Source organism: Brachyhypopomus gauderio, chromosome 18, assembly GCF_052324685.1.
Source record: "Brachyhypopomus gauderio isolate BG-103 chromosome 18, BGAUD_0.2, whole genome shotgun sequence".
Classification (NCBI taxonomy): Eukaryota; Metazoa; Chordata; class Actinopteri; order Gymnotiformes; family Hypopomidae; genus Brachyhypopomus; species Brachyhypopomus gauderio.
Window position 1 is genome coordinate 12,558,914 of NC_135228.1, and position 24,551 is coordinate 12,583,464.

Here is a 24,551-nt window from a genome sequence, read left to right on the forward strand (position 1 = left end):
TTGATCGTGTTACTGCTCGTTCCTGGTAAATTCACATGTGATCTCCTGTGAACATCAGTCATGAGTTCATCCTCGGTCACACAGACGCTGTGCCTACGTCTTGAGCTCAATTTTTGAGAATGATTTTTGCTCCTGACAGCACGTCTGCCCCTGAGAATGAAGAATCGCTTCTACTCGTCATGTGTTAAAGGTTAATGTGGAGGGCTTGTGGGGGCCTGCGTGTGTGCAGGCAGGGCAGGAATCTTCTCGCTTTCATTCAAGTGTTTCTACCCATCTTCTCCCTGCTGTGACACCCTTATGACCCTCTGGGGCCAGAGTACCACCCTAACTAGCCACCCATGGTGTTGTCCTTTGCTGAAATGTGCTTTGTTGTAAAATTCTCTCATTCTCTTCCAACAGGTACAACAAGATTGTGAAGGAAACAACACACAGTGAAAGAAAAGAGCCAAAATCACATCTCACTGGTATCCGTTGGGGTGATTTGTAGAGCTGCATCTTCTCCTGCTTTGCATGTTCCATTCAATTCAGTCTTGTCCTTTTCTACCTGCCATTTCAAACATATTGATGCTTTTTGAAGCTTCTCTGTTTCAGGCTTCATGGGTGAGGCTGCCTCACAATACCTTTACCTGTCAATGCATAAAAAAACTGCTGGATATTATGTTTTTGTAGTATTTTTTAATTATCTTTTTTGTGTGTCGTTTTATTCATTTATTTTTTATTTTTTTTATTTACTTATTTTATCCAGAGAGTGGATGATAATGTGGCCATAATTTATTAGATGTTTCAGTTCATACTTCTCACTTTCTGCCAATGCAACACCTCTCTGTGCTACCAGTGAGCTCCAAACAGTCATTCTTCATTACTTCATCATGCATCATCACTTGTGGTGAGATAACATCCGTCCTGCCAGCCTTTTTTTAAACACGGGATTCTCCCAGCCATTACCAAACATCTTCTCTAGCTCTGGAGTGACTGCACTAAGAGCTTCACTCCCTGACTGGCCAACCTCTCAGTACAGTATTAGTCATACATCATGGGAACCAGTGCAGTGTAAGCTTGAATTGAACTTTATAATAAAACTACAGCAATTAAACCCAATTAAATAATTTTATGTTCTCATAATTTTTATGTAATTGATTTTTATTTTTTTATGAACCATTTTATTAATGGTTCTGACAAATAATTAGGAATAATTTTAAGTCAAAACATAGTCATGTGTAAAGTGGCCAACACACCACTAGATGGTGCTCCATCACTGAGGTATTTTTTCCCCCAAATATTTATTCACTCATAGTGAATGTAGATTCTATGTCATCCTTTCTGGTAAATGTTTCAGTTATAGTCTCACTTGTTATCCAGGCTGGTGAGCAACGGTGGCCGTGCTCTGTCATCACTTCTTGGGTGTATGCATTTGGCCACACCTGTTCCTGTGTTGACACTATGAGTCGTTCAGGCCTTGAGGTTTAAGATACACAAACTTCTTCACTATGGAGACATCGCGGTGTTGATCGCTACCCTTCTGCTGGGACTGCTGGTAGTCCAGGTGGAGTTAAGGAGTGTCAGCTACACCCCTCATTCTCACTGCCCTCCCCTTCTCTCTCCCTCTCACTCTCTCTCCCCACTCTCTCTCCTCCTCTTTCCCCCCGTACCTCTCCAGCTCTCCTCTCAGCTGTCGTGCTGGGTCAGAGCTTCTCCTCACTCCTCTCATCATGCCAGGAGGTTCTGTGCAGGCTGCCATATGCTCCCGAGAGTCCAGAGAGAGGCACGGCCCTGAAATGTAGCCACTGGGGGGCGGGGTGAGGGTTGGGGGGCAGTGGCGAGTGACTGTGGGGACACGGAAGGCGCTTCGCACAGGCGGAAACGAAGGGCTGGGTCCATCCCGTCCTGCTGAACAGCCTTAGAGGGGTAGTGAGAATGGGGTAGGACTGGACCTGTGAAAGGTGTGTGTGTGTGTGTGTGTGTGTCTGCAAGAGAAGTTGGACATCTTCCTCCCTACCCTTCATTCTCTCCGTCTCTCCCTTCCTCTCTGTTTCTGGTCCTTCTCTGTCCATCTCTTTCTGTCTTTCTCAGGCAGTATTTAGGGGCACCCCTGTGGTGCTGCTCATGTGTGCAGCTGGAGAGAGAGGCAGTGTAACACTTACCCCCCCGACAGGAAAGTGCTCTGCCTCGTCTCACACAGAGAGAAAACAACAAAGATCCGAGTGTGGCCGCAGCCTCAAGGCTCAGCACGCCCACCACAACATCTCCTGTGTCACGGCTTGCTGCTCTCTCTCCCTCTCTCTTTCCTTCCCCTCTCTCTCCCTGTTTCTCTTCCCAAGAGACAAAATGTTCACTTAAACTGGCTTGGTCTGATTTTCCATTTTGTCTGTACTCCAAGGACACGTGTACAACAAATGCCCACTCTTACATGTATTTATTCATGAACCTCTCATTTGAGAAGATAAGTGACTGTCATATCAAAACTCACCTGCAACAGAGAAGAACGAGCTACAAGCTGTAATTAGAAGAATGAAAATAACACACAGTGTGTCTGTAATTAACTGCAAATAGTGGATTAATAAGCCAACCTCGAAAGCTGTGTGGTAGATTCTAAGAAGCTCACCAGAGGATGATATGAAGCCCTCTCACAGTCAGCAATTCTATCAATGAAACAAAGTGTCAAAGAAACACTTTTATATGTGTGCAGCTATTTGCACCATGATTCATTGGTCATTTTTGTTTCCACATCACCATTCATTCCTATAGCTTTTACCTCTGCACAGACAGTATTACCACCAGAGGGCAGTAGAGAGAAACTAGCCCAAATATAGACAATATTGGTGTCCTCAGTCATACAAAGAAGTCCACAAGATTTGTTTCTATGTACTGTGTTCTGGCTAAACACTACTATTTGGGTGCTATACAAGAAGAATTGTTGAATAGCTCAAGAACTGTTGGTGGATTTTGGTCCTTTTTGGTGAAATACCAATTCATAAAGAAATTATATATAATATCTGGTGGTCTTTTATGGTTGGTGCTTATCATTATTTGTATTACAGAAGTGGCACAAGATGCCACTATAGAAAAAAAAACAAGACTATATGGTTATAACGGCATTCTCAAGCCAAATTAGAATGCTGTTTAAGCTTCCGTAACATATTAGCAGTGCACTGATTATTAAAAGTCCAAATAAATAAAGGTATTTTCTGTGCATACAGTTCATCTGAGGAGAGAAAAGCTGTAAGCATGTTCTCAAAACAAACTTGAGAGCATAAACATGATATGAAAAATGTGGTCATAACTACAGCATACGCTGATACATTAAAAATAATCAATTAAAAAAATTCCAAGTACTTCATTGATTTCAAAAGTTAGCAAGTATTCAATCAGTAAGAATGGCTGATAGATCTGTGCTGTTGTATATGCTCTAAAATCTTAGAGTTATGGAACACACCATTTTTGGATTGTCTGGGTTTCTCCTCATTTTTCTAAGTGAGTTCATGGGTCATTTCTATCAGAGTCACGAGAGCATGGGTTCCATGCCCAGGTCCAGCTTTGCATCTACAGCGCAAATAACGAGGCTTACTTTCAATTTTTACATATTCTAATTAAAACTTCTGAAAAGGTTAAGGTGACACACCCATTTATTGTCAGGACTGTTAGAAGTGTTTACTCATGTATCTCAAATCTTTTGTTTTCTTTGCTTCTGTGTGGATCCCCTTACTCTGTAGTCGATATTTTTTACTCTGTACTGTCCATCTGTCTGAAACTCTTTTGGCTAATGATGAGTGATCTTATTGCTAAGCATGAACTCTCAGGACTGTGACAGCAGATTTGTGCTTCACTGTTAAATGCCTCCCACATCCTTTCCTTGCAGGTAACCACATCACATATATTGCCACCTTTACAGTTTTCACCTGCAGCTGAGAGACATGTGCGTACCTTTGTGTGCCTGTGGAATTTCACACCTCTCAGCCCCAAGGTGTCAAAAATGACACTCCCATGTGTTCACACTTCTACTATGGATTGGGTATTAGAAAGTAGACCAAGTATATGTCGTCCATAAATATCGAAATCAATTGATGGCATATGACTATTGACTGTCACAAGAGAATTTAGGAAAAAGATCTACTAAGGACATTAAAATTAGGTTTACCAAAAAGTTATGGTCAGTTAATAAAACATTTGTAAGCTGTAAGCCTATGTCTGACAGGAAGATCGTCAAAAATGGAGTAAGAATGGAAGGTGTTTAATTTAATAACAAATTGCTTATCCATAAACACCAGCTCAATTCCTGAGTCGTCATTGGTGACAATCCTGAACCTATGTAACATCAAGAGCAGATCATGCTTGTCACGCAAATGTATTGGTTACTGGCCAAACAGGTAACCATGAATAAGCTCAAGATCTGAGAAGATAAATGCTGAGTATGAAGGGTTGTCCTAAAGCTGACTCTCTCCAGGAGTACAAGCCAGCTAGCAGGTCTGTGTATAGTTTACTCGAACCCAGACTGTCAACAGAGTATCATCAGACAAGCAGTCTGTGCATCTTTTGTGGTAAGTACCTGCAATTGAAACACACACATACACACAAACTAACAAAAAAACCTTTTCACAAAATGACAATGTTTTGGAGTGTTCCCTGTGAAGAGGAACATCACCTTCCTGGGTCAGGTGCAATCATCATAATAGAGAAATAGACTCGTTAATAGAGAAATCTCTATCGTTAATAGAGAAATCTGACTCAAAACTGACTCCTTTATTTTCAAATGATACCCATTCACTCTAATTTATGTACTTATTTAAGAACGAGTGAAGTTAAAAGGCAGAGAACACGAAGGTCTCTTGGATCATTTATGTACATTGTGTGGTCGTGCTCACGAGATATTCATTACGTTATCAGTTACTCCTAATAAAGCAGCTTTGCGACTTCTTCACGATTAGTGTTTCCATTCCCGTGTTAGTATGATTGAATCACAAATAATCTAAATAACAGTTCTGGACACAATCATGGTTAAATTATAGGCTAGCATCAAGATTAGGTTAGGAGCACTTTTACAAAGAATTCCAGGAATTATGGTTATTTAAGCTAGTAATCTTAAGAATAATTAATGAACCATTTCACGCTATTTTAAGTAGTTTGTGATCACAATTTATTTACAGCTGTTTGCTATTTACGTATAAGTTAGGGTTAAGGTTGCCATGTGTTCTGGTTATGGGTTTTTGTGTTAGAGAGAGGGGGGAGAGAGATGCTTGGGGTCATTAACAAAGAGGACGTCAAAATCACTTGTGTGTAATATGGTAATGTTATATTAAAATAGTCAGTGATAAACATGAGCAACGAACAAAGTTCTACAGTAAAATAGTGACTAAAAATGCCGTCATCAGTGCGGCGGCCGACGCCAACTGTTAGCTAATGTTTTCTGCTCCCCTCCCCCACTTGGACGTCGCTCTGGAGGGCTTGAGAGTTGGCGGAGACCACAGAAAGCGGTCAGCCACTTCGGCATGGAAGTGATTTTCAAAAGCTAAAAGAGGACGAGGGGGATTGACGTCTGCTTAATGTAAGATACGGTGAGGCCAGGCACTGCAGACACTCTGGGGATTACGAAGCAATGCGTGTCCAATTTATTCACGCCAGCGCGTCGTCAGGGACTGGATTGTGCGCTTATCTTACTGACGAAACCCTTGCCTGTCAACCCACGACCACGAAAATATGTCAGCAGTGAAACAAAAGCTAATTGTCAAACTTAGGTAACACGTACATGACAGCACTATCTGAAAATTAATTGCCCCTTTTCAATCACACAATATTGAACTTAATTAGAATATATATAAACAACTATTTAAATTAAAGCATCTGGCATGGTAGGGAACCTATATCAAGCCTACTTTGGACTTAAATTTTTAATTTAACTATCCTAATACACAGATTGAAGGAAATAGTCACGTTTGAGCCTTGAGTTAGAGACCGATTACACCAGGTTAGGACTCAAGCACTTCACGGGTCAGTTTAGGGTGGCTAATGTGTATTAAAGAACATTTTATGTGACATAGATATAGATGCTATAAAATCAATGAAGTAAAAAAGCAACTTAATTTAAATCTAAAACAACAACAATTAGAGCAAAAACACTTCGCTATTGAACCAAATGTGCCCAAACTTGTCAATAGCATTATTGTGAAGAACGCTAGCGATAACGCCATAGTTGGGCAAGTGGATACAGGTTATTTGACGTCCTCTAGCAAGTCCTACATAGACTGGCACGCCTGCCATGATAAGAGTCCTTAATCAAATAGTTATTCAACTCACTTAAATGACAAGAGTAGCAACGTTTTTCTATGAATATTGGAAATAAAATGTTATCGTTTAAGTAGGCAAAACCCCTACTGTAAACAATAGCTGGATAAATATTTCAGTTCTGCTCAATTACAACATTGTGTTACATCAAAGGCTAAGGTTTACTAACGACACATAATCGTGGGTGATGGGGTATTTGTGTTCAGAAAGGAGCCTGGCTGCATCCACTTGTATTGGTAGAACATCCCCTCCCCTCTCGCTCTCGCGCGCTCCTGCTGCCGCGTTATTTTCCAGCTCGGAGCCTCAAACCGCACGGCTCGATCGATTCGCATTGATTGTCCCTGACGAGCTGCTCCACTTTCTAGCCAATGTCAGCCCGTCTGCGATCGGGAAGGAGAGAAATGAAGGAAAATCTCTGCCGCCCTGGCGGTGTCATTTCCACACACTTCGGTTGGCCGCCTGCCAGCAGACAGGACATTCAAAAGAGGTGGAGTGGACTTCTGCGTTGAGCGAGAAGAGGAGCCGAACGCACCGGTCACGGACGGCAGCAGTACGGATGACCGTTGTCAACCCCCCCTCCTTTTACGTGCACGAAGCAATAGGTAGCTCAAACAACACAACTCGGTGCATGCGTTTTATGTCGAAATAATATACGGGGAAACAAAAATGTAAAGTTAATAAACGAATGATTAATTTCAAACAAAATCGTTATACGCTTCACATGGTGAATGCTTTCTCTAATTAAATATCTTATGACAATTCTGTATCCTACTTATGAGACACTATAAGTATGTTTGCATATATTTAGGTTTTTGCATTCTAAGCATTATTTAAAGATAAAATGTGTTTTTTATGGTTGGTTGTTTTCGTGCCTAAACGTTTTTCCTGCAAGACAACAAATCTGCGTGTTTTCTAGGACCTCCAGCCACCACGTGCATCCTTATGACATTGTTTGATGGTAAGCATGAATGTGTTAAAAGAAAGTTCAGTCTTAAAGAGGTATGACGACATATCAACTTTTGCTCGTGGAGGAAAAAAAATCACAGGCTGTGCATAGGGAGAAAGAAACATCAACCGATGACGCATATCCGAAACAATACCACTCAAAGCTTTGACACTGAATATGTGCATCGTGAAAAAAGACGGCATGAAGTTTCTTCATTGGAAGCTCTGACACAAAAAAACGGCGTTTAATGGGGAACGATGTCTTTGTTATTCTGTGTATTTTTTCCGCCTCGGCGTCGCGGAAAGTCCAGTTCGGTTTTTACGTCAAGCTCCAAAAATCTATGAAATGTGTTTGCATGTTCGTCTCCGCGAGCGGGGATGTAGAGGTGGGATTGCGAGAATAGAAAGGTTTGAGAGCCCACACGCTCCGCTTCCGAGAAAGTGCGTTTTGCAATAATTCATTATTCTGTTCGTCACGCGCTCGTCTCGGTCGAAGGCTACATGATTCCTGGGAGTGTAGAATAAGGTTTTTCTGCCTTCTTTTGACATCAATCTCTACGACAGGCTTGGAGACGGACCGCTTGGACACTTGGAACCCTCCCCTCTCCTTCCATCTGCCTTGGTAGGTGCGAATAAAAAGGGCCCCGTGTTTGCAAATATGCAGATACGTCGAAGGGGGGGAGATCATACTTTGTTGAAGTCTGCTCAAAGTTGGGATGTCATCTTCCTAACCATCAAGTTGTCTTGGGTGAATGGGAGAATGGATCCCCTTTACGTTCTCCGGCGTGCTGCTGCAGACCGTCCGCTGGCACCGCAGAGACTGTGGTTTCAGATCATTGAGTCTAGACAAAAGGTATTTTTGTGCTGCTTTAATGTCAAATAAAATTAGGATTCCTTCGCTATGGGTATACCTGATGCGTTTCTTGATACTGGGTCTATGTGTCAAGAGAGGTAAGCATCGGTCGTATCCGCTGAAAGTAATTTTTCTTATATGGTTCTTCATAATATAAGCGTTGGATTAAAATAAGATATGTTTGATATCGCGTGTTTTAAAATATAGTAGACGTCGTTATCGTGATCCTTCCCATCGTGAAAAAGACAAGTTGCAATTTTACAAAAGACGCGTAAGGCAATAACAAACTTAACGTCCTCTTGCAATATTTGCGAGTGAAATCATGTCTAAATTCTGACGTTTACTGTAGTAGCTGCTGCATGTAACGACAGGTGGTATTGCAATTGATGGTGTGTTGTGTTATGGCAGTGCAACTTTAGGTAGGCGAGCGAACTGTACACCTGTGCATTATGAACGCCGACCTAATCGGTAAACCAGAACGTCGCGTATGTAAGATTGAAACAGTTTTTACACTTAAGTGACGTCGCATTTTCCACGCAGACTACTTAAATCATCGAAACGTGTTGGTTGGCGTGTTGTGTAGTGAGATAGAAGCGACGCACGCTGTTCATTGTTCGCTTTTAGGGGATCAGGCGGCGCGATGTCCCCGAGGAGGCGCCGCCGAGAGCGGGATTTACGGAGACCGCCCGGTGCTGCTGCAGTCCGCCGCTGTCAGCCGCGCTTATAGGGACGCTGTCGGTGTGAACACTAGTAGTCGTTAAACTTTCGTCATTATGTACATAGTTTGACAAGTTTGGAGCTTATTTCAACTTAAGGCCATATAATGTGCTCAAGATATTGCTCAAGGGAGTCCAGATGCTGCTGTGCCTGAAAAACATGAATTCTTGTCAACATCAGCGTCCACAGGGTCTCGTGCGCTACTCTCTCTCTCTCTCTCTCTTCGTGTGTGTGTGTGTGTGTGTGTGTGTGTGTGTGTGTGTGTGTGTGTGTGAAATTGAGAGTGTGAGGGAGTGAGAGAAGGGGAGCAGGGGAAGGTGTGTGCGCGTGTGTCTGCGTGACCGTACGTCTTTAGGAGAGTGATGCGTTAGATTCCGCATTACCTAGACTAATAAATATCTGCCTGCGTGACGTCTCGAGGCAACCTCAAGTAGATTTTTTTTTCTCCTCCTTGTTGTCAGCCTTCCAGGCACGAGGGTTTCTCAAGACTGATCTTAGGTTATTTAACATCTTTAGTAATTTTATTTTGCACTTGTGAATAAAAAAAAAATCGTACCAGTGTGTTGGATGGCACTGTGTGACGTTGTTTTCAAAACAGAAACTGATAAACAACACAGAACTAAGAACCTACGTTTGAACCATTACAGATTTTCGGTCACGGTGGTCGCAAACTGTAAATGGGTACTGGAATTCATTTGCGTGAATTTGGACGCTCCGTTTTGCTCAGCGTGGGTTCTGGTCTCCGCAGATTTAGGCGTGTGGGGGTCTGCAGGGCAGCGTGTTTGGGATAGTTATTCTGCAGAGAAGGACCAATTACCGCCGAGCGCTGACCTCCAGGGAGGAAGCGCGAGCTCTGTTTGCGAGCAGCTTCCCCTGACGTGATCTGTGGAGGGCTCGAGAGCTAATACAGTAAACAAGGACAGTGTTTCTGTAGAAGGACTCTGTCTGCTTCTACCGACTTATACACGTGTTGTAAGCATGTAATAACAGTTTATAGACTTATACATTACAAATGTGGATACATTTACTATTTGCGTAATATCCTGTGCATTTAACTTCTTTGTGGTCTGTGAGAGAATTCAAAATGAAAAGTTTTTTTTGAATGTTTTTGCTTTATTTATTTATTTATATATTTTTATGCACCTATCTATCTACCTATCTGTTCTTGATCGGTCAATTTTGTGAACAAAGTGTTAGTTGTCCCTACCTGTGCGGAGTATGGTTCTTGCTTCACCGGGTTTGGCCTTAGGGGGTCCAGGCATAATGACCTGTTATGTGACTACCACAGTCCTCTTCACCTGCTTCAGCTATCCTTGGATAACTCCACTGTGTGTGCAACAATGGCTCTCTCACATATAGCTTATATAATAAGGTACTATATAGCTGTTTTTATCTAATATTAATGTTTTTTTTTTTTTTAGAAAACTGCATTCACACTATACTTATGTGTAAGATGTTGATTATTTTTCCTTGTTTGGTTAAGTGCCGATCTAAGATTTTACATCAGTGTAAACTCCTGCAATCCCCCCAATTCAACATCACCCAGAGATGCACACTCATTTTAATCCTTTATTTACAATTTCTTCAAAAAACAACCAAGTTAATTATTTAGAGCTTCTGACTTCAGATTTGCAATTACTAAACACAAACATGTATTTGTTTTCTATTGAGGTTGTAGTTAATATTGTTACCTTTATATAATGAGCTTTAAGTAATGATGCCAACTGTAAATGATGTCTAATGAGAGTTGTAGAAAAGACTGCACTCAGTCCCTTACATTCCATATTCTCACTGTTCTCGGGCCCATTCTCATGATCTATGAGTGACTTTGGAGTCCAGAACCAGAAGTGTCCCACATTAACCGAAACATTTGTCACTATGAACAGAAACTAAATATTAAGTGAAAATGAACTGAATCGACCATTAAATGTAACTCTATTTGGGCCTTTGCTCTGTCAGCTAGCAGACCTTTAGCAAACAGTGCTAACGGAGTTAACTCTTCCAATGATTAGCTCCCTCATACTGTTGCTTCAGGCTGTTTTTGTGCACATCACTCTGTTAGTCCCTGTACACAAACATGTGCCAGAACAACGAATGTTCAGTCAGTGACCAAAGTGTCTCAGGATATCCTCACATGACCCATTTGATTTGAACTGTCAACACACGGCTGGGCTAAGAAGGCTTGTTCTCTAATCTTAACGCTTGAGGTAATGTGATATTGAACATTGCATCAGCCCTTCTTTTATTTTGTTTCACCTCTCTCTCTCTCTCTCTCTCTCTCTCTCTCTCTCTCTCTCTCTCCTTTTAAATCTCTAACTATATCTCTAACTTTGTATGGAGTTATGGGGTTATGGACAACCCAAGTTAGAATATTAGGGTCTACATGGACTGCGTGTAAAAGGCGTCATATGATTGTGGTACTTTGCAGCTGAACTACAACATGCTGTAGGCTGTAGCAGCGTGGCCTGAAATGAACTCTCACCCCTCCAGACAGCGGCTCACGTGTGCGGCGGCTGTACGAGCTGTCAGTCTCTTCCGCAGGCTCACGCGGCAGAGCACACGCGGCAGAGCACACGCCCCTGCCGCTCCAGGCCCTGTCCTGTCCGTGCGTTCCTCTCCTCTGAATGTTATCTTTTAATTCAAAATCCTTGTCTTAAATTTCTTAAGTCGAATAATGTGTTCTGCTTCAGATTTCAAATTTAATTGATTTCATTAAAATCCGCGGCTAGTTTATGAATTACATGGGACCTCGCCATGTTCTTGTTTGACCTGCTTATGGCTATTAAAGGTTGAATTAATGAATTCGAATTTTAATTGTGTAGTGGAAGTTTCCCTACATCACAAATGCACCATCATGTAGGTTTCAACCGTGTGTAATAGTAGTCTCATAATAGTAGTCGTAGCAGTAGTCTTATAACGGTGGTCTTATTTTAGTAATACTCTTATAACAGTTGTTATATCACAGTTGGCTTATAACTCTAGTCTTAAACAGTTGTCATAAAATCATAGTCTTATAACAGTAGTCTTCACCTTTTGTGACCTGTTACTCTTAGTCACATGGTGGACCACATGATTTTTCTCAGTGTCTAAACAGGAAGTAACTGTCTTGGCCAATACAAATTTTTTTAGCAGGTCACACTGTATTTTTTTTTACATGGCCAGACTTTATTTGATACTATGTGATACTCTGTGTCTTATTTTAGTATTGTGTAGGTTGTTATCTAATCCTCTGAGCTCACAGAAATAATAGCTCTATTTCACTTTTACAGAAATATTCAATTGTTTTAGACAACCCCTGATAGGCGAGTGTGTAAGCGAGCCGAGTCTTTGATAGTTCGCTATAGTTAAGATCCAGAGGGTTTATGGTACCGCTGACACGCGGCCGTGAGTGACACCGACGTCGAGGAGTGAGACGTGCTGTCAGGGCCCGACAGCGACACTAGTGATGTAGGCAGACACAAGCTGCGTGAGCTTGCTGGTCTAAAAGCTATCTGAAGAGACATGGACGATGTGTTCCAGAAACAGAGAGTGAGATGCAGAAGTCAGGGAAGTGGCAGTGAGTGGCCGCTGGTGACTCACTGAGACATGCTAAACAATGCTGCGAAACTTCATCACCGGCACACCGCTGATGGAGAGATCGGTATTAAGTGTTGCAGTATAAGCTAACCAAGTCAGCCATTATCACTACTTTTTCCTGGAAAGCTTTTTAGAGAAACTAACAGAAGAACGTATCTATAAATGGCTAGCTTGCTCAATACGCAATTTTGCAGGCAAGTTTCTGTCTATTTAATGATTTTTTGAATAATTAAAATCTGTACCTCTATTGAACAACTGATTGTGGCCTGGTATTCAATTTAAGTGTATCTCTAACCACCCCGCCACCAACACTCATTTTGTTATTTTGTCATGTGTTATATTTTGTGGTGACATATTAAATCACTTTCAAATTGAGAAGAAATAAACAGTGATCTGGACGGTGCAACTTTAATCCCCAAAACTAACTAAATAACTCAGTGACTTCAACATCCACATTTTTAAACCCTAGTTTTGGATTACAACCGTGCAGTTGTAGGGCTAGTCTAGAAGGACAGTTGTCTTTGAAATACCCACATGCCATCCTTAAAGGCCTTAGCAGGGTCTGCCAGTTCTGTGTTTCGAGGCTAGACTACTGACTGGAAATATTAAGGCTGCTATTTTAGCTCACAACTGTTTGTTCACTAAACAGTGCGCTTAACCTCTAGCTTGTAAGAGGTTTTAATACTCCTTATTAACAAAGTGCCAAGATTTTGCATTTCAGACACGGAAAGGCTGACCCAGATAGCAGCCATCTTTTGGATGGTGGTGAGTACCGTGCATGGTTGGGAGGGTGGGTGTGGGGGGGAGGGTTGGTCACTGATGGTGTGTGGCCAACGGTTGGCACCACGCAACATCCATGTGAGTGGAGCGGATTTGAGACGTGCCGTATTCTCGCTCCGAGCCGGGAATCAAACGGAGCCCAGAGGCAGCTCACGTAGAGCAGCTCTGGTGAGGGCTGGGGAGGAGGCGCGTGTTGGGAACTTTCGAGCGGGCGGAGCGGGCGGTGCGCAGGAGGAACTGAACGCATGAGAAATATGTCGGCGCGGTGTTGGTGCCGCGGAGCCCGTGAGAGCCGTGTGTGATGGGGCCGGCTTGGCAGGAGGGAGGCGAAGCCGCCTGGCACAGCATGGCCACTGGTCAGGAACAGAACGGAGAGAGAGAGAGAGAGAGACAGAGAGAGAGAGAGACAGAGAGAGAGAGAGAGAGAGAGAGAGAGAGAGAGGGAGGGAGAGAGAGAGAGTGTGGGAGAGCGAGGGGCTGGCTGTGGTCCGCTGGCGCCACAGACCCCTGAGCTGGGGAGAATGCGGGGGCTGCGCTACTGCCTTTGAAGCTTTACCTCCCACTAATTCTGGCCTTCCAATTTCCACACACTGCGTAGTCCCCCCCCCCCAACCCCCCCCAACCCCCCAGGCCTCTCCCTCCCCTTCCCTTTGTTTCCCTTATAAGGACAGGCCTGGCCATTTCCTTAGCTTTTCTCAGTGGGGTTGTGTGTGTGTGTGTGTGTGTGTGTGTGTGTGTGTGTGTGCATGCATGCGTATATGTGTGTTGTGGTTGTTGTGGTTGGGGTATATCTAGTGAAAAACAAGAGTTGAGATTTTTTTTTCACGATTTTTTTTTCATGTTTGAGCATATTATGTCAACTCATTGTGAAGTAATGACATGAAATATCTCTCCAGTTTCATTGACTTCACGGATTTTCTGTTACAAATTACCACAAATAGCTAGTTTGTTTGGTTAAATGATTGACAGCCAATTTGTGTACGTCTCCATGACAACTGTTAGGTTAGCTGATGAGCAGTTCAGTCAGAGTGCAGTGTGGATAGGAGACTTACATGACCTCATTACAGGTGGAGAGTCTGACACGATGAAGGAATGTTACGAATTGGAAGTGGTGTTACGCTCTGAAGATGGAGTGACAGAAGGGCTCTGGTTCGTGATTACTGAGATGACATCATGGCATATTATTAGGAGGGAGTGCACTGCCCTCGTGTTCTTGTGTGTGTGTGTTTGTGTGTGTGTGTGTGTGTGTTTGTGTGTGTGTATGTGTGGATATGTGAATGCAATTTTTATATTTTAAATGTAACGGTGGCTAAAATCACCTCAGAATTATGAACCGTACCCACTGAAATAACAGGAGAATGACTAATTTACATTAAAACGACAAAATCTAAACTAAATCGACTGCTAAATAAACTGCTGGGAAAACTCCGCATTTACACTAAACATTCTTCTTTTACGTTCTGCTTCCTCAAAAACCATGTGGTCTGGTCCTACTATGAGCAGCAGTAGTGTGAAAGATTAGCTCATACTCTAACTGTGGGTGGCCTCCTTTTACCAAACACGCGGTAGTGTTGAGCTCATCTCCACTCATCAACGAAGAGGCAGCAATGAAAGTGACACTAGCATTCTTTACTGTACCGTGATTGTATTCACGCGGCACATTTCTTATTTATTTAATCATTGGGATCAAGGCCTTTGTTTTTAATCTGGCATGAAGAAAAGGTAGGAGTGGCAGAGAAACAGACCCGACTAAAGAGATTACTGACTAAAATGGCCATTGTAGTGCTATAAAAACTCCATTTAATATTTCATAAATTCATATCAATAAAAGGTGCAGCTGGTTTGAAAGTGGTAATTGTAAGTCTTCCTTAAATAATTATACTTCCTTAAATATTATACCTTAAATAATTATACGCTTTTTTGTTCACTGCTTTTTCTTAACATGTGAAATGTTGTGGTTTTTAATGTGATAACCATTTATGGAATTTTTCTAATGATTTTGGTAAGAACGTTTTGGACCTCACAGGCTTCCATTCATTAGTTTAACCTACTATAGTGCAAAGGCATGTTTTATTGTCAAAATGCTGAACCACCCCTTTAGCAAATGTGAAAATCTTAAAGGCTAATTAACATCAAATGACCCACAGTTAAGAGTTCAACTCTGAGTGTTTATCGCATAACAGCCACCATTAAAGGAAGCCTGGAAAAATGCTTAAAATATGATCCGAGCACAATTTCCAAAGTTTGAGCAACAAACATGGCGACTCGTGATGATGTAGCTGGTGGAGGAAACAGCTGAGAAATGGGTGGAGAAAACAGCTGAGAAATGCCTCCAAAAACTTCTCAAGAATATTCCAAGCTGCTGTAAACACAGCTGAAATGCCAGCTCATGGCACTAACTGACATAGGCTAATAAAAAAGAGATTGATGCTGTGCATATTATATTTATTTAGCTGGTGAATAAATCTCCCCATGCTACCAACACCCACGGATAGTAAACAGAAACTTGCTGGATGGCTAGCTTGTGTTGTCCACTACCTCCGTCACCAGTATGACCTACGCCATGTCTGATGTTCCATTTAATAGCAGCTTTTGCGATAGCTCTGCGGTTAGACGCTAGCCGTAGCTGGTGAGCCTTTAAATAATGAAGAGGCAGATGCTCCCTTGCCTTGCTGTGTTTTTGATGGAACAGTTCTGATGCATTGCCATGGTTGCTTATATTTGTTTTATGACATTAAAGATGATCTAAAGTACACTTTGTTTACATCTGTCCGCGCGCACGCTGAGATGTGTATACATGCTCTGTATTGATTTTGTATTTGTTTGAAGAGTGCATTTGTGCTGTCACTGTGGCGTTCAGCGGCTGGAGTGTGGAGAACATGTATGGTGACCCTCTCATAGCAACCTACAGCAGCCGCAATTACAGTTATTATAAAGGGCCATCTTGCAGGGTTACCTGTCTATAAAAGCCTGAAATTAAGCTTTTTTCTTCTTCTCTGTTCTTGTCCTTTTCTCTTTGTGTACGACAGTTTACAGGTTGCCAGTGGGATGATGAGACCTGAGGTCTAGAGCCAGGTCAAGGGCGCCGGGGCCTGCCTGCCATTGGCTGGCCAGTCTGTCAGTCGAAGAACAAGGCTCCACCCTCACCTGGGTACTGAGTGCACTGAGAGTACTACCTGGCTCCTCCCTTGCCAGCCCCCCCGTCCCCTCCCCGACCCTGCCCCCCACCCACGCACACACCCCGGGGCTGGACCATGTCTGGCGGACGGCCGGAGGGCAGCCGGACACCCGAGGCCCAGGACAAGGAGAAGGACCAGGAGCAGGTCAGCTGCAGGGAGGACAGCCCCGTCGTCGAGCGCCGCAATCGAAGCGGCATCATCAGCGAGCCCCTCAGCAAGAGCCTGAAAAGGTCGCGCACGCTATCCCAGTACACGGCCGCCTGCCCGCAGACCGCCAACGGACTGAGCCACAACGGCCAGGCCAAGACCCAGGCCGGCAAGGCCCAGCCTGGGCAGCAGCAGCCTCAGCCCCAGCCCCAGCAGCCCTCCGCGGCCTCGGCCCTGGTGCCTGCCAAGCTGGACCGGACCCTGGAGCAGGTGCTCGAGGGACAGAACGGCCTGCTCCACTTCGCCCAGGCCGCCGCGCTGCTCAAGCGGGCGGGCATGGAGCACATGCTGCTGCCCGGGGGGATGGGCATGGGGGTGGGCGTGGGCGCCGTGGGCACCGAGGCCGGTGCCGGAGACCTGGAGGGCGTGTCGGCGGCTGACGGCGTGGGAGGCCACGCCGATTTCCCGTACGGCGTGGGCGGCGGGTTCCCCTTTAACCCGGGGCTCTTCATCATGACGCCGGCCGGCGTGTTCCTCGCCGACAGCGCCCTGCACATGGCCGGCCTGGCCGAGTACCCGGCGCAGAGCGAGCTGGCCTCCGCCATCAGCTCCGGGAAGAAGAAACGGAAGCGCTGTGGCCTGTGCCCGCCCTGCCGGCGCAGAATCAACTGCGAGCAGTGCAGCAGCTGCCGTAACCGCAAGACGGGTCACCAGATCTGCAAGTTCCGAAAGTGTGAGGAGCTAAAGAAGAAACCCTCCGCCGCGCTGGAGGTAAGACGCCCTCCCCCCCCCCATGACCTCTGGATGAACCCCGGCTGCTCTGGGCCAATGGTGGTGGGCTTCGTTTGAATGTACGTGGTTGACTTTTGGCACGAAAGTGGCCCCGGTGGAGAGCGCGGGGCCTGTTTTCTGAGGCGGGGGTTTAACGGGGTTGGGGTGGCTGTAGCAGTGCTACTCGGAGGGTCTGTTGCTTTCCTGGAGGTCCAGATTGGCAGGGTTAAAGAGGGGGGTGATGAGGCTTTGGGGTGACAGGTGGCAGTGGCACAAATGGGGGGAGTGGGTGGATGGGCAGACAGGCAGCATGAGGTCCGCTCTAATCTGCCCCCCGCCGTGCCATCACGTCACTCACCACACAGGCTGCTCCGCTGACAGCGAGCGGCACAGAGACGCTCTCTCGACGCCTTCCGTCACGGCCCTGCGCAGTGGCTGCCCAGAGGGTTTTGGACAGGGGCTGCTGAGTGTGAAAGGTGTGTGTGTGTGTGTGTGTGCGTAAGTTCACGGGAGTCGGTAAAAGGAGACGGTTGCGCATATGACACGGTGGGTTCGAATCATGGAAAGGGCGTGTCAGCTATGTGTGTAATCACTCCTAGGAGGTAGGGTGTACGTTTGCGGTGGCCAGAGTGGGGTGCGTGTGTGTTCTTGTGTGTGGTTGTGTGTGACATGGTCCATCTGGCCATAGCACTGTCATCTGGAGCACCAGGTGTCGTGGTCGCCCTCTCTCTCTCCCTCTCCCTGTCTCTCTCTCTCTTTCCCTCTCTTCAGTCTGTCCCTCTCTACCTCTCTCTCTCCCTCTCTCTCTCTCCCCCCTCTCTCTCACCCTCATGTCCATGGCCCTCCAAACTTCTTGCTGAGGTCATCCTAAGTTGGTCTGACCGCATCTACCGTGATCTAGAATGGCACGTTTGGATATTCCCTTATATGCTGCTATCCGGAGTAAATACTAACTGTCTGGGTATTGTTGACATGATCATCTACAGATGTCCGTACGCCAGTGATCAGCAGTGCCTGTTCAATTACCCGTTGTTGCTCTCTGTCGCATATTATGCTCAGGATCAGTTAGATCACATTACTGTTTTAAATCATGTGTCATGCTTTTAACAGGCAGCCAGACGTGATGATTCGTGTTTGCGTGTCAGTGTAGTACGTCTCCCGTGATTCTCATCACGCTTCTCATCGTGGCTTGTAACAGTGAGCATCCCTAGTATCACTGCTTTTAACGCAGTGATTAGGAACAGTCGTGCACACACGATTAATAGTGAAATGAGAGTGTCGCTGTGCGTGCAGTGCGGCTGCAGTGAGCAAAGTGCCTAGGCTGGAACTCCCAGCATGCACTGTGCCCTGCACCATCACACCGACACTGCACGAGGATGTTTAAGGAATAATCTGGTGCCACAGGTGTGGTATATTAACGAGCTTCATGGACTTTCTCTCCCAGTACAAAAACATCTCGAAAGCCTCATCTTATGAAAGTGGTAATTTCACAAGTCATAACTAGTAATTATTGTTGCATTTAAAATACACACAATTCATTTTCTAAGATTTGTGTGTAATTAATTAAATTACTGTGAGGAATATTTGTATTTAAATTGCACATTGATTTGTATAAGATTTGCAATTATGTATGGTGCATGAATTCCAGTAGTATTTTTTTTCCGTCCTTTGCTACAATGGCTTTTTCAAAGAAAATGTAATCGCTGTAATGAATTAGCAGTATAATTAATGTTTGAAAAAGAATATTTGCACCCACGTGCATTTCTGCCTGTAAATGTACCTATTAATAACAGCAGGGTGCTAAACTGGATTGCATAGTCTGAGAGTACTTGAGAACAGATCAGTCTTAAAGAAGTCAAAGGGCATGAGTGTTAACCAGAATCCTCAATGCATCTGTGCTGCTCTGCTAAATACAGAGTGTGGTTGGCCTATCAGCGTCTCAGATGACAGCAGTTTATTTGTCTGTGTGGGTCTTTGTAATCATGAAATGTTTGAGCTCTAATTTATCTTCAGTGTTTGTATTTGTTTGAATGCAAAACAGCGAGGTTACCTTCTAAAATGTACTTTACAGCCGAATATTGCCAGACTCAAAACCAGGTAGCTTGGAAAATGTATGATGATTAATAATCAAAATAAGATTTGTGATGTACTGAAATGACCTGATGATCATACTTATTTTGTTTAATTTCACCTTCTGCCAAATTCAGTGTCAGAACTGAATTCATTTTGGTGGCAACCGTTACGACAAAGCAAAAGAAAACAAACCTTAAACAAACCAAAACTTCAGGCAGGCGAAACAGTTTCAGCAGTTTGGCGAACATACACAGCAGTATTTTGTCTTCAGTAACGTACGATGCAGCACAGATCGTTGTATTTATCGATACACTATAAATACACGTTTCCGTAACACTGTATTCACTAAGAAGTCTGCTGTGGGTACAGTGTGGGACGGCCCCCAGCTGAGGGGGTCCTGCTTCACCCCGGAGTCAAACAAGGTCGTGGCTTGTAATTGCTGAGAGTGGCACCTTACGTGAGTGATTAAAGCTGCGCACGTTGACATGCCTGTGTGAAGAGGTGCAGGAGTTGGTCACCTTCCTCCGTGTCTCTGAGCTCTGTGAACAGGTGCACACTGGCCAGGAGAAGCTGCTCCTTGGTCTCCACAGTTCCACTAGATCTCATTGACAGTGTTGCCTGCTAGAGTTTTTCCATTATTAAACTGTCCGTTGTGTGCGCAGACTAAACGCGTGTGTTTTGACAAGACACATAATTGTTTGGCATGCAAACGGCAGTTTGGTAAGCAAATACTAATTGCAGAACAAGCTCGGAATGACATTGTTGGCATACAGTCTAACAGAGATTATGGTAAGACAAAATATCAGTCTTGACATTCATACATGGCTTGACATGGACTGGTGTGAAAACATTAATCGTTGATATAATACAAATACAATATTTAGTATCTAGTATGTGTTCAATGAGAAATATTTACCTCAGAACAAATAGCTTGTTATTGTGAAGATGCTTTCTGAATAGAACAAATAGCCCGTTAGTAAGACATAGTTAAATGATGATAGAAATGATCCTCTTTATTTATTAAGGACTCTTCAAAAGCTGCTCCACATAAGAAACAGTGTGAGTGGTGTAGACTGATCTATGTCTGTTCTTGTGTGTGTGTGAGTGTGTGTGTGTGTGTGTGTGTGAGTGTGTGTGTGTGTGTGTGTGTGTGTGTGAGTGTGAGTGTGTGTGTATGTGTGTGTGTGTGTGTGTGTGTGTGTGTGTGTGTGTGTGTGTGTGTGTGTGTGTGTGAGTGTGAGGCAGACAGACAGAGTATCGAGAGTTGATGCTGCTGCAGTATTTGGGGGGTTGGAGGGTCTGGAGGTTTCACAGCACGTTCCTGTTGCCTAAGTGAGCGCCATAAAGGCAGAGAGAGAGAGAGAGAGAGGGAGAGAGAGAGAGAGGGAGAGAGAGAGAGGGGGAGAGAGAGAGGGGGCTAGAGTGTGGAGGGGGGGTAGTGTACAGAGCACCACCTCACACCTCGCTGACGGGAGATGTCTGGATTTATTTTGGGAACGCTCCGTTTGAACAGCAACGAGAGAAGCACAGGAGAATAAGAGCTGGACACACACGCTGGGGCCACGCCCCCTTCCCCCACACATCCCCCCACACCACGCCCCCCCCCCCCCCCCCTCCCCCCCCGCGCTAGAGGGGCAGCTGTAAGCAGGGTGGGTGTGTCTGAGCATGCTCCGTGCCTGCTAGAGTTGTTGTTTATGTTTACTGTTTGTTCTGTGAGTTTAGGGGTGTTTATTTCATTTACAGTCAGCCAACTTCAGGTGTGGATATTCAAGAACTGGGTCTGTGTGTGTTTGTGTGTGTACATGAGTGTGTGTCTGATGCCCATATTAGAAAGAGTGATTAATATGTGTAATTCATGAAGGGGCAGCTCCAGTGTGTGGCAGGGCTTTGACTTGGCATGTACACACAGAGCAGACATACTGTGAAAAGAGTTAGCGGTGCTTTTAAAGCTAACGTGTGTGTGTGTGTGTGTGTGTGTGTGTGTTCGTTATTTTCTCAGTGTCAGGCCTTAAGGTGACCCTGGCGTTGGTCTCTCAGGTGTGGGCTGGTAGCGGGGACGTGTTGGAGGGTGGGGTCTCTCAGCAGGCTGACACTCGCTAGCATATTCATAGCAAAATCAATAAACAGAGATTAAACGCCGCAGCCCTGATGGGACGAGAGCGTCTTGGGGGAACGGTGACCTCGGAAGCACCTACAGGCTTTGCTGTTTTCATAGAACTAGGGTCAAAGGTCATGGGTCATTGGGCCTCACTTGTGAGCGTCCAGTGTGGGGGTGAGGGTGTGAAGGTGTGAGGGTGAGTCCTGAGGTCACGGCTGACGCGTTGGCAGTAGTTGACGTGGAGGTTCACAGCGATTCTGGATTGTGGAAGTTTATCTAAGGACAGACGATTGATACAGACGTATACACCTGAGCTCTGGTTCAGCATACAAGTCCATTGAAAAAAAAGAAAACACATTTCTAAATGTTAAAGTGTTCTGCTGTGTTCTACTGAATCCAGTAATAAACCTATATCAGGGCGTATCGATGTGTTACGCCTTCATTTCTCTGGGTTTAACTATCGTTATGGTGTCATGTATACCGAGGCAGAGTTTGTGGGACTTGGAGTAAATGAGTGAAGTGATGGAGAATCCCTTTCTTCATCCCGCCTGGTTCTGTCCCCAGGCCACTCCCACACGGTCCCGCCTTTTTGATCCAGCCGTAAGAGCCATAATGTATTTCTTTAACTGTTGATCACTCTCCTATGAAATTGTTTGGAGATGAGTAATTGGTTTACAGAGAAATTCATTGAGATACAATACTGTAGTTGTTGAGAAAGAGCTGAGGGAAAAAAGCATGGACATGAATTGGAATTGATTGTCCAAGTTTTTGCCGCAGCGGACAAACACAGACACAAAAATGCAGAGCGCAGACATAATCATTAACAGGATGCTTCATTTGAAGAGCCAAAGATTGATGCCGTCATCTCTGGTTTGCCGTCATCCTGTGATCTGGCCCGTGCTGGACGTTATGGTGATTTGTTCTTCTGATGTGGTAGTCGTGTATGTTCCTTCTTCTGCTGAGATAATTGATAACCGTCCTGACTGTGCCAAATATGACTGTTGATGGCGTACCGAGGCCTGTTGTTTATTATGCCTGAGACTTCACAGTGTCACATTTGCACTTGTGTCCTGCTTATGTCTGTGAGGGTTTATGTGTGTCCTTTTGTGGGCTACCCTGTCTGTGTGTGTGTGCACATGTGTGTGTGTGTGTGTGTGCGTGTGTGTGTGTGTGTGTGTGTGTGTGTGTGTGTGAAGAGAGCTCTGTGGAGCTCCTTCTGGCTCCGGGCAGTGCTGGTGAATGTGTGAGATTCTCTGCCGCAGTAGTGTTGCCTCTGGGAGCGAGGCGACAGCTCCCCTCCTCAGCTGGGGCCCAGCTACGGCGCTCCTCCTCACCACGCCGCTCCTCCCGCCCTCCGCACCACCCTGCTCCCCACGCCACGCTCCCCACAGGCCTCAGGATGCCCCCTCAGAGCTCCACACGCCCACATTGACAGGAGAGGAAAACAGATAGAGAGAGAGAGTGAGGGAGGGAGGGAGGGAGAGAGAGAGACGGAGGGAGGGAGTGTGTTACTGGTGTGAGCAGTGCGGTGGAAGCTCTCCGTGACTGCGTGGGGACTAAATAATAAATGTGCCGTATCGGGTTTCACATGGAGCCAGGTCCATGGCCCATGGCTGGCTGGGGGGGAGAGGGACACGAGAGAGAGAGAGAGAGAGAGAGAGAGAAAGAGAGTGTGAGAGTGTGTGTGAGAGAGAGTGAGAGAGAGAATGTGTGTGAGAGAGAGTGAGAGAGAAAATGTGCGTGTGTGTGAGAGTGAGTGTGTGTGTGAGATAGAGGAAATGGCCTTAAGCAAAAAAGAAACAGAGGAAGAGGAAGGAGGAGAGGAAACAGACTCACTGCTTGTGTGTCACTTCTTCGATGATATTGTGAACGTGTCCTCCTTAAAGGACCCTTACTTAACTGCCATGTCCTGTCTCTTTCTCCCCCTCTGTCCTTTGTTTCTCTAAGAAGGTGATGCTGCCGACGGGCGCGGCCTTCCGGTGGTTCCAGTAGGGCTGTGACCTCTGACCTCCACCCAAAGCTCTGCCATCAAGTGCAATGCCAACTCCCACTTGGACTGTCTCCGGCGACGACACTGGCTAGCAAGCTTTCAAACCACCACAAAATCAAAAAAAAAAAAAAAAACAACAACAAAAGAAAAAGGAAACAACCACAACAAACTCCATGACAACATACACGGCAAAGCAGAAACGCTACAACGTAATCAATCGAGTAATGGATGCACCTACTTATTCCTTGAACCAAAAATTAAACATAAAGAAGAAGAAATCTATGGCAACTTTCATTCCCTTTTATATGTTTCCATTTTGGTACCTTTATGTCCTTTTCCAGCAGGTTTTTTCTCTGGCTTAGACATGGAACAGTTCATTGCCAAACAGAAATGACAGACTGAGTGTGGACAATCAACAAAATTTCTGTGTTTGGTGTTAATGTCGTTCACGTGTGGAAAGATACAGTACTTGTGTAGAGAATGTAAATTTTACGGCTATATTTTAAAGCTAGTGGCTCATGGCAAGCACTCTTGTAATTTAGCACCGTTGTTCTTAAACCTCTGTATGGTTTCCCTTTTTATTTTTTGTTTGATTTTAAATTTATAGTTTGAAAAACTGATCAATGTTTGTCATTTAAGAGAAAAGGAACTATTTCGAGATGTAATAATCCAGTTTTCTGAAAGAACAGAGAGATCAAATCTAAGTGGAGACCCCGCCCCAGTGTACGGTTGGGAGAGAGGAGGATGTGAGGATGAGCAGGATGAGGATGAGGAAGATACGGTTCATGTGGGGCTCCTTTATCGCCAAACCTTCCGTGTCTCCTTTCAGTCTGCTCTGTTTTCTTCTTTCGACTGGTAGCCTTACGTTTTCATTACTACGTCCCTAGCGTGCTGACATGGGGTTTACAGAGCAAACCTCCTCAGCTCAGAGAGACAGCACTTCCTCCGCCCAATTACATACACTGAAAAAAGTTTTTTTTTTGTTTTTTAATTATTTGTTCTTTACTTTTTTCATGACATTGCCAGTAGCTACATCTTTTAAATCGAACAGCAATGTTTGTATTGGATTAGAAATATGGGCTGGTTTTGTGAATAAAAACAAATGCATGTATTTGTGTCAAGAATTCACAGCTCTGATGTTTGTCT

The 24,551-nt window shown here is 44.7% G+C and overlaps 1 protein-coding gene across 4 annotated transcripts; it reads left to right on the top strand.

The window, feature by feature from the left end:
• The first annotated feature begins 7,292 nt into the window (after positions 1-7,292).
• On the top strand, positions 7,293-24,533 carry cxxc5a (CXXC finger protein 5a). 4 transcript variants are annotated; one of them, XM_076980187.1, is made up of 3 exons: positions 7,293-7,843; positions 16,177-17,244; positions 23,366-24,533. In XM_076980187.1, exons 2-3 carry the CDS (start codon positions 16,402-16,404, stop codon positions 23,405-23,407), a joined length of 885 nt encoding a protein of 294 aa, XP_076836302.1. In that variant the 5' UTR covers positions 7,293-7,843; positions 16,177-16,401; the 3' UTR covers positions 23,408-24,533. The 4 variants fall into 4 exon arrangements, with proteins under 4 accessions (XP_076836302.1, XP_076836299.1, XP_076836300.1 ...); XM_076980184.1 differs by having other exon boundaries at positions 7,294-7,843; positions 23,363-24,533; XM_076980185.1 differs by lacking the exon at positions 7,293-7,843 and adding an exon at positions 7,884-8,074 and having other exon boundaries at positions 23,363-24,533.
• The last annotated feature ends 18 nt before the right edge of the window (positions 24,534-24,551 follow it).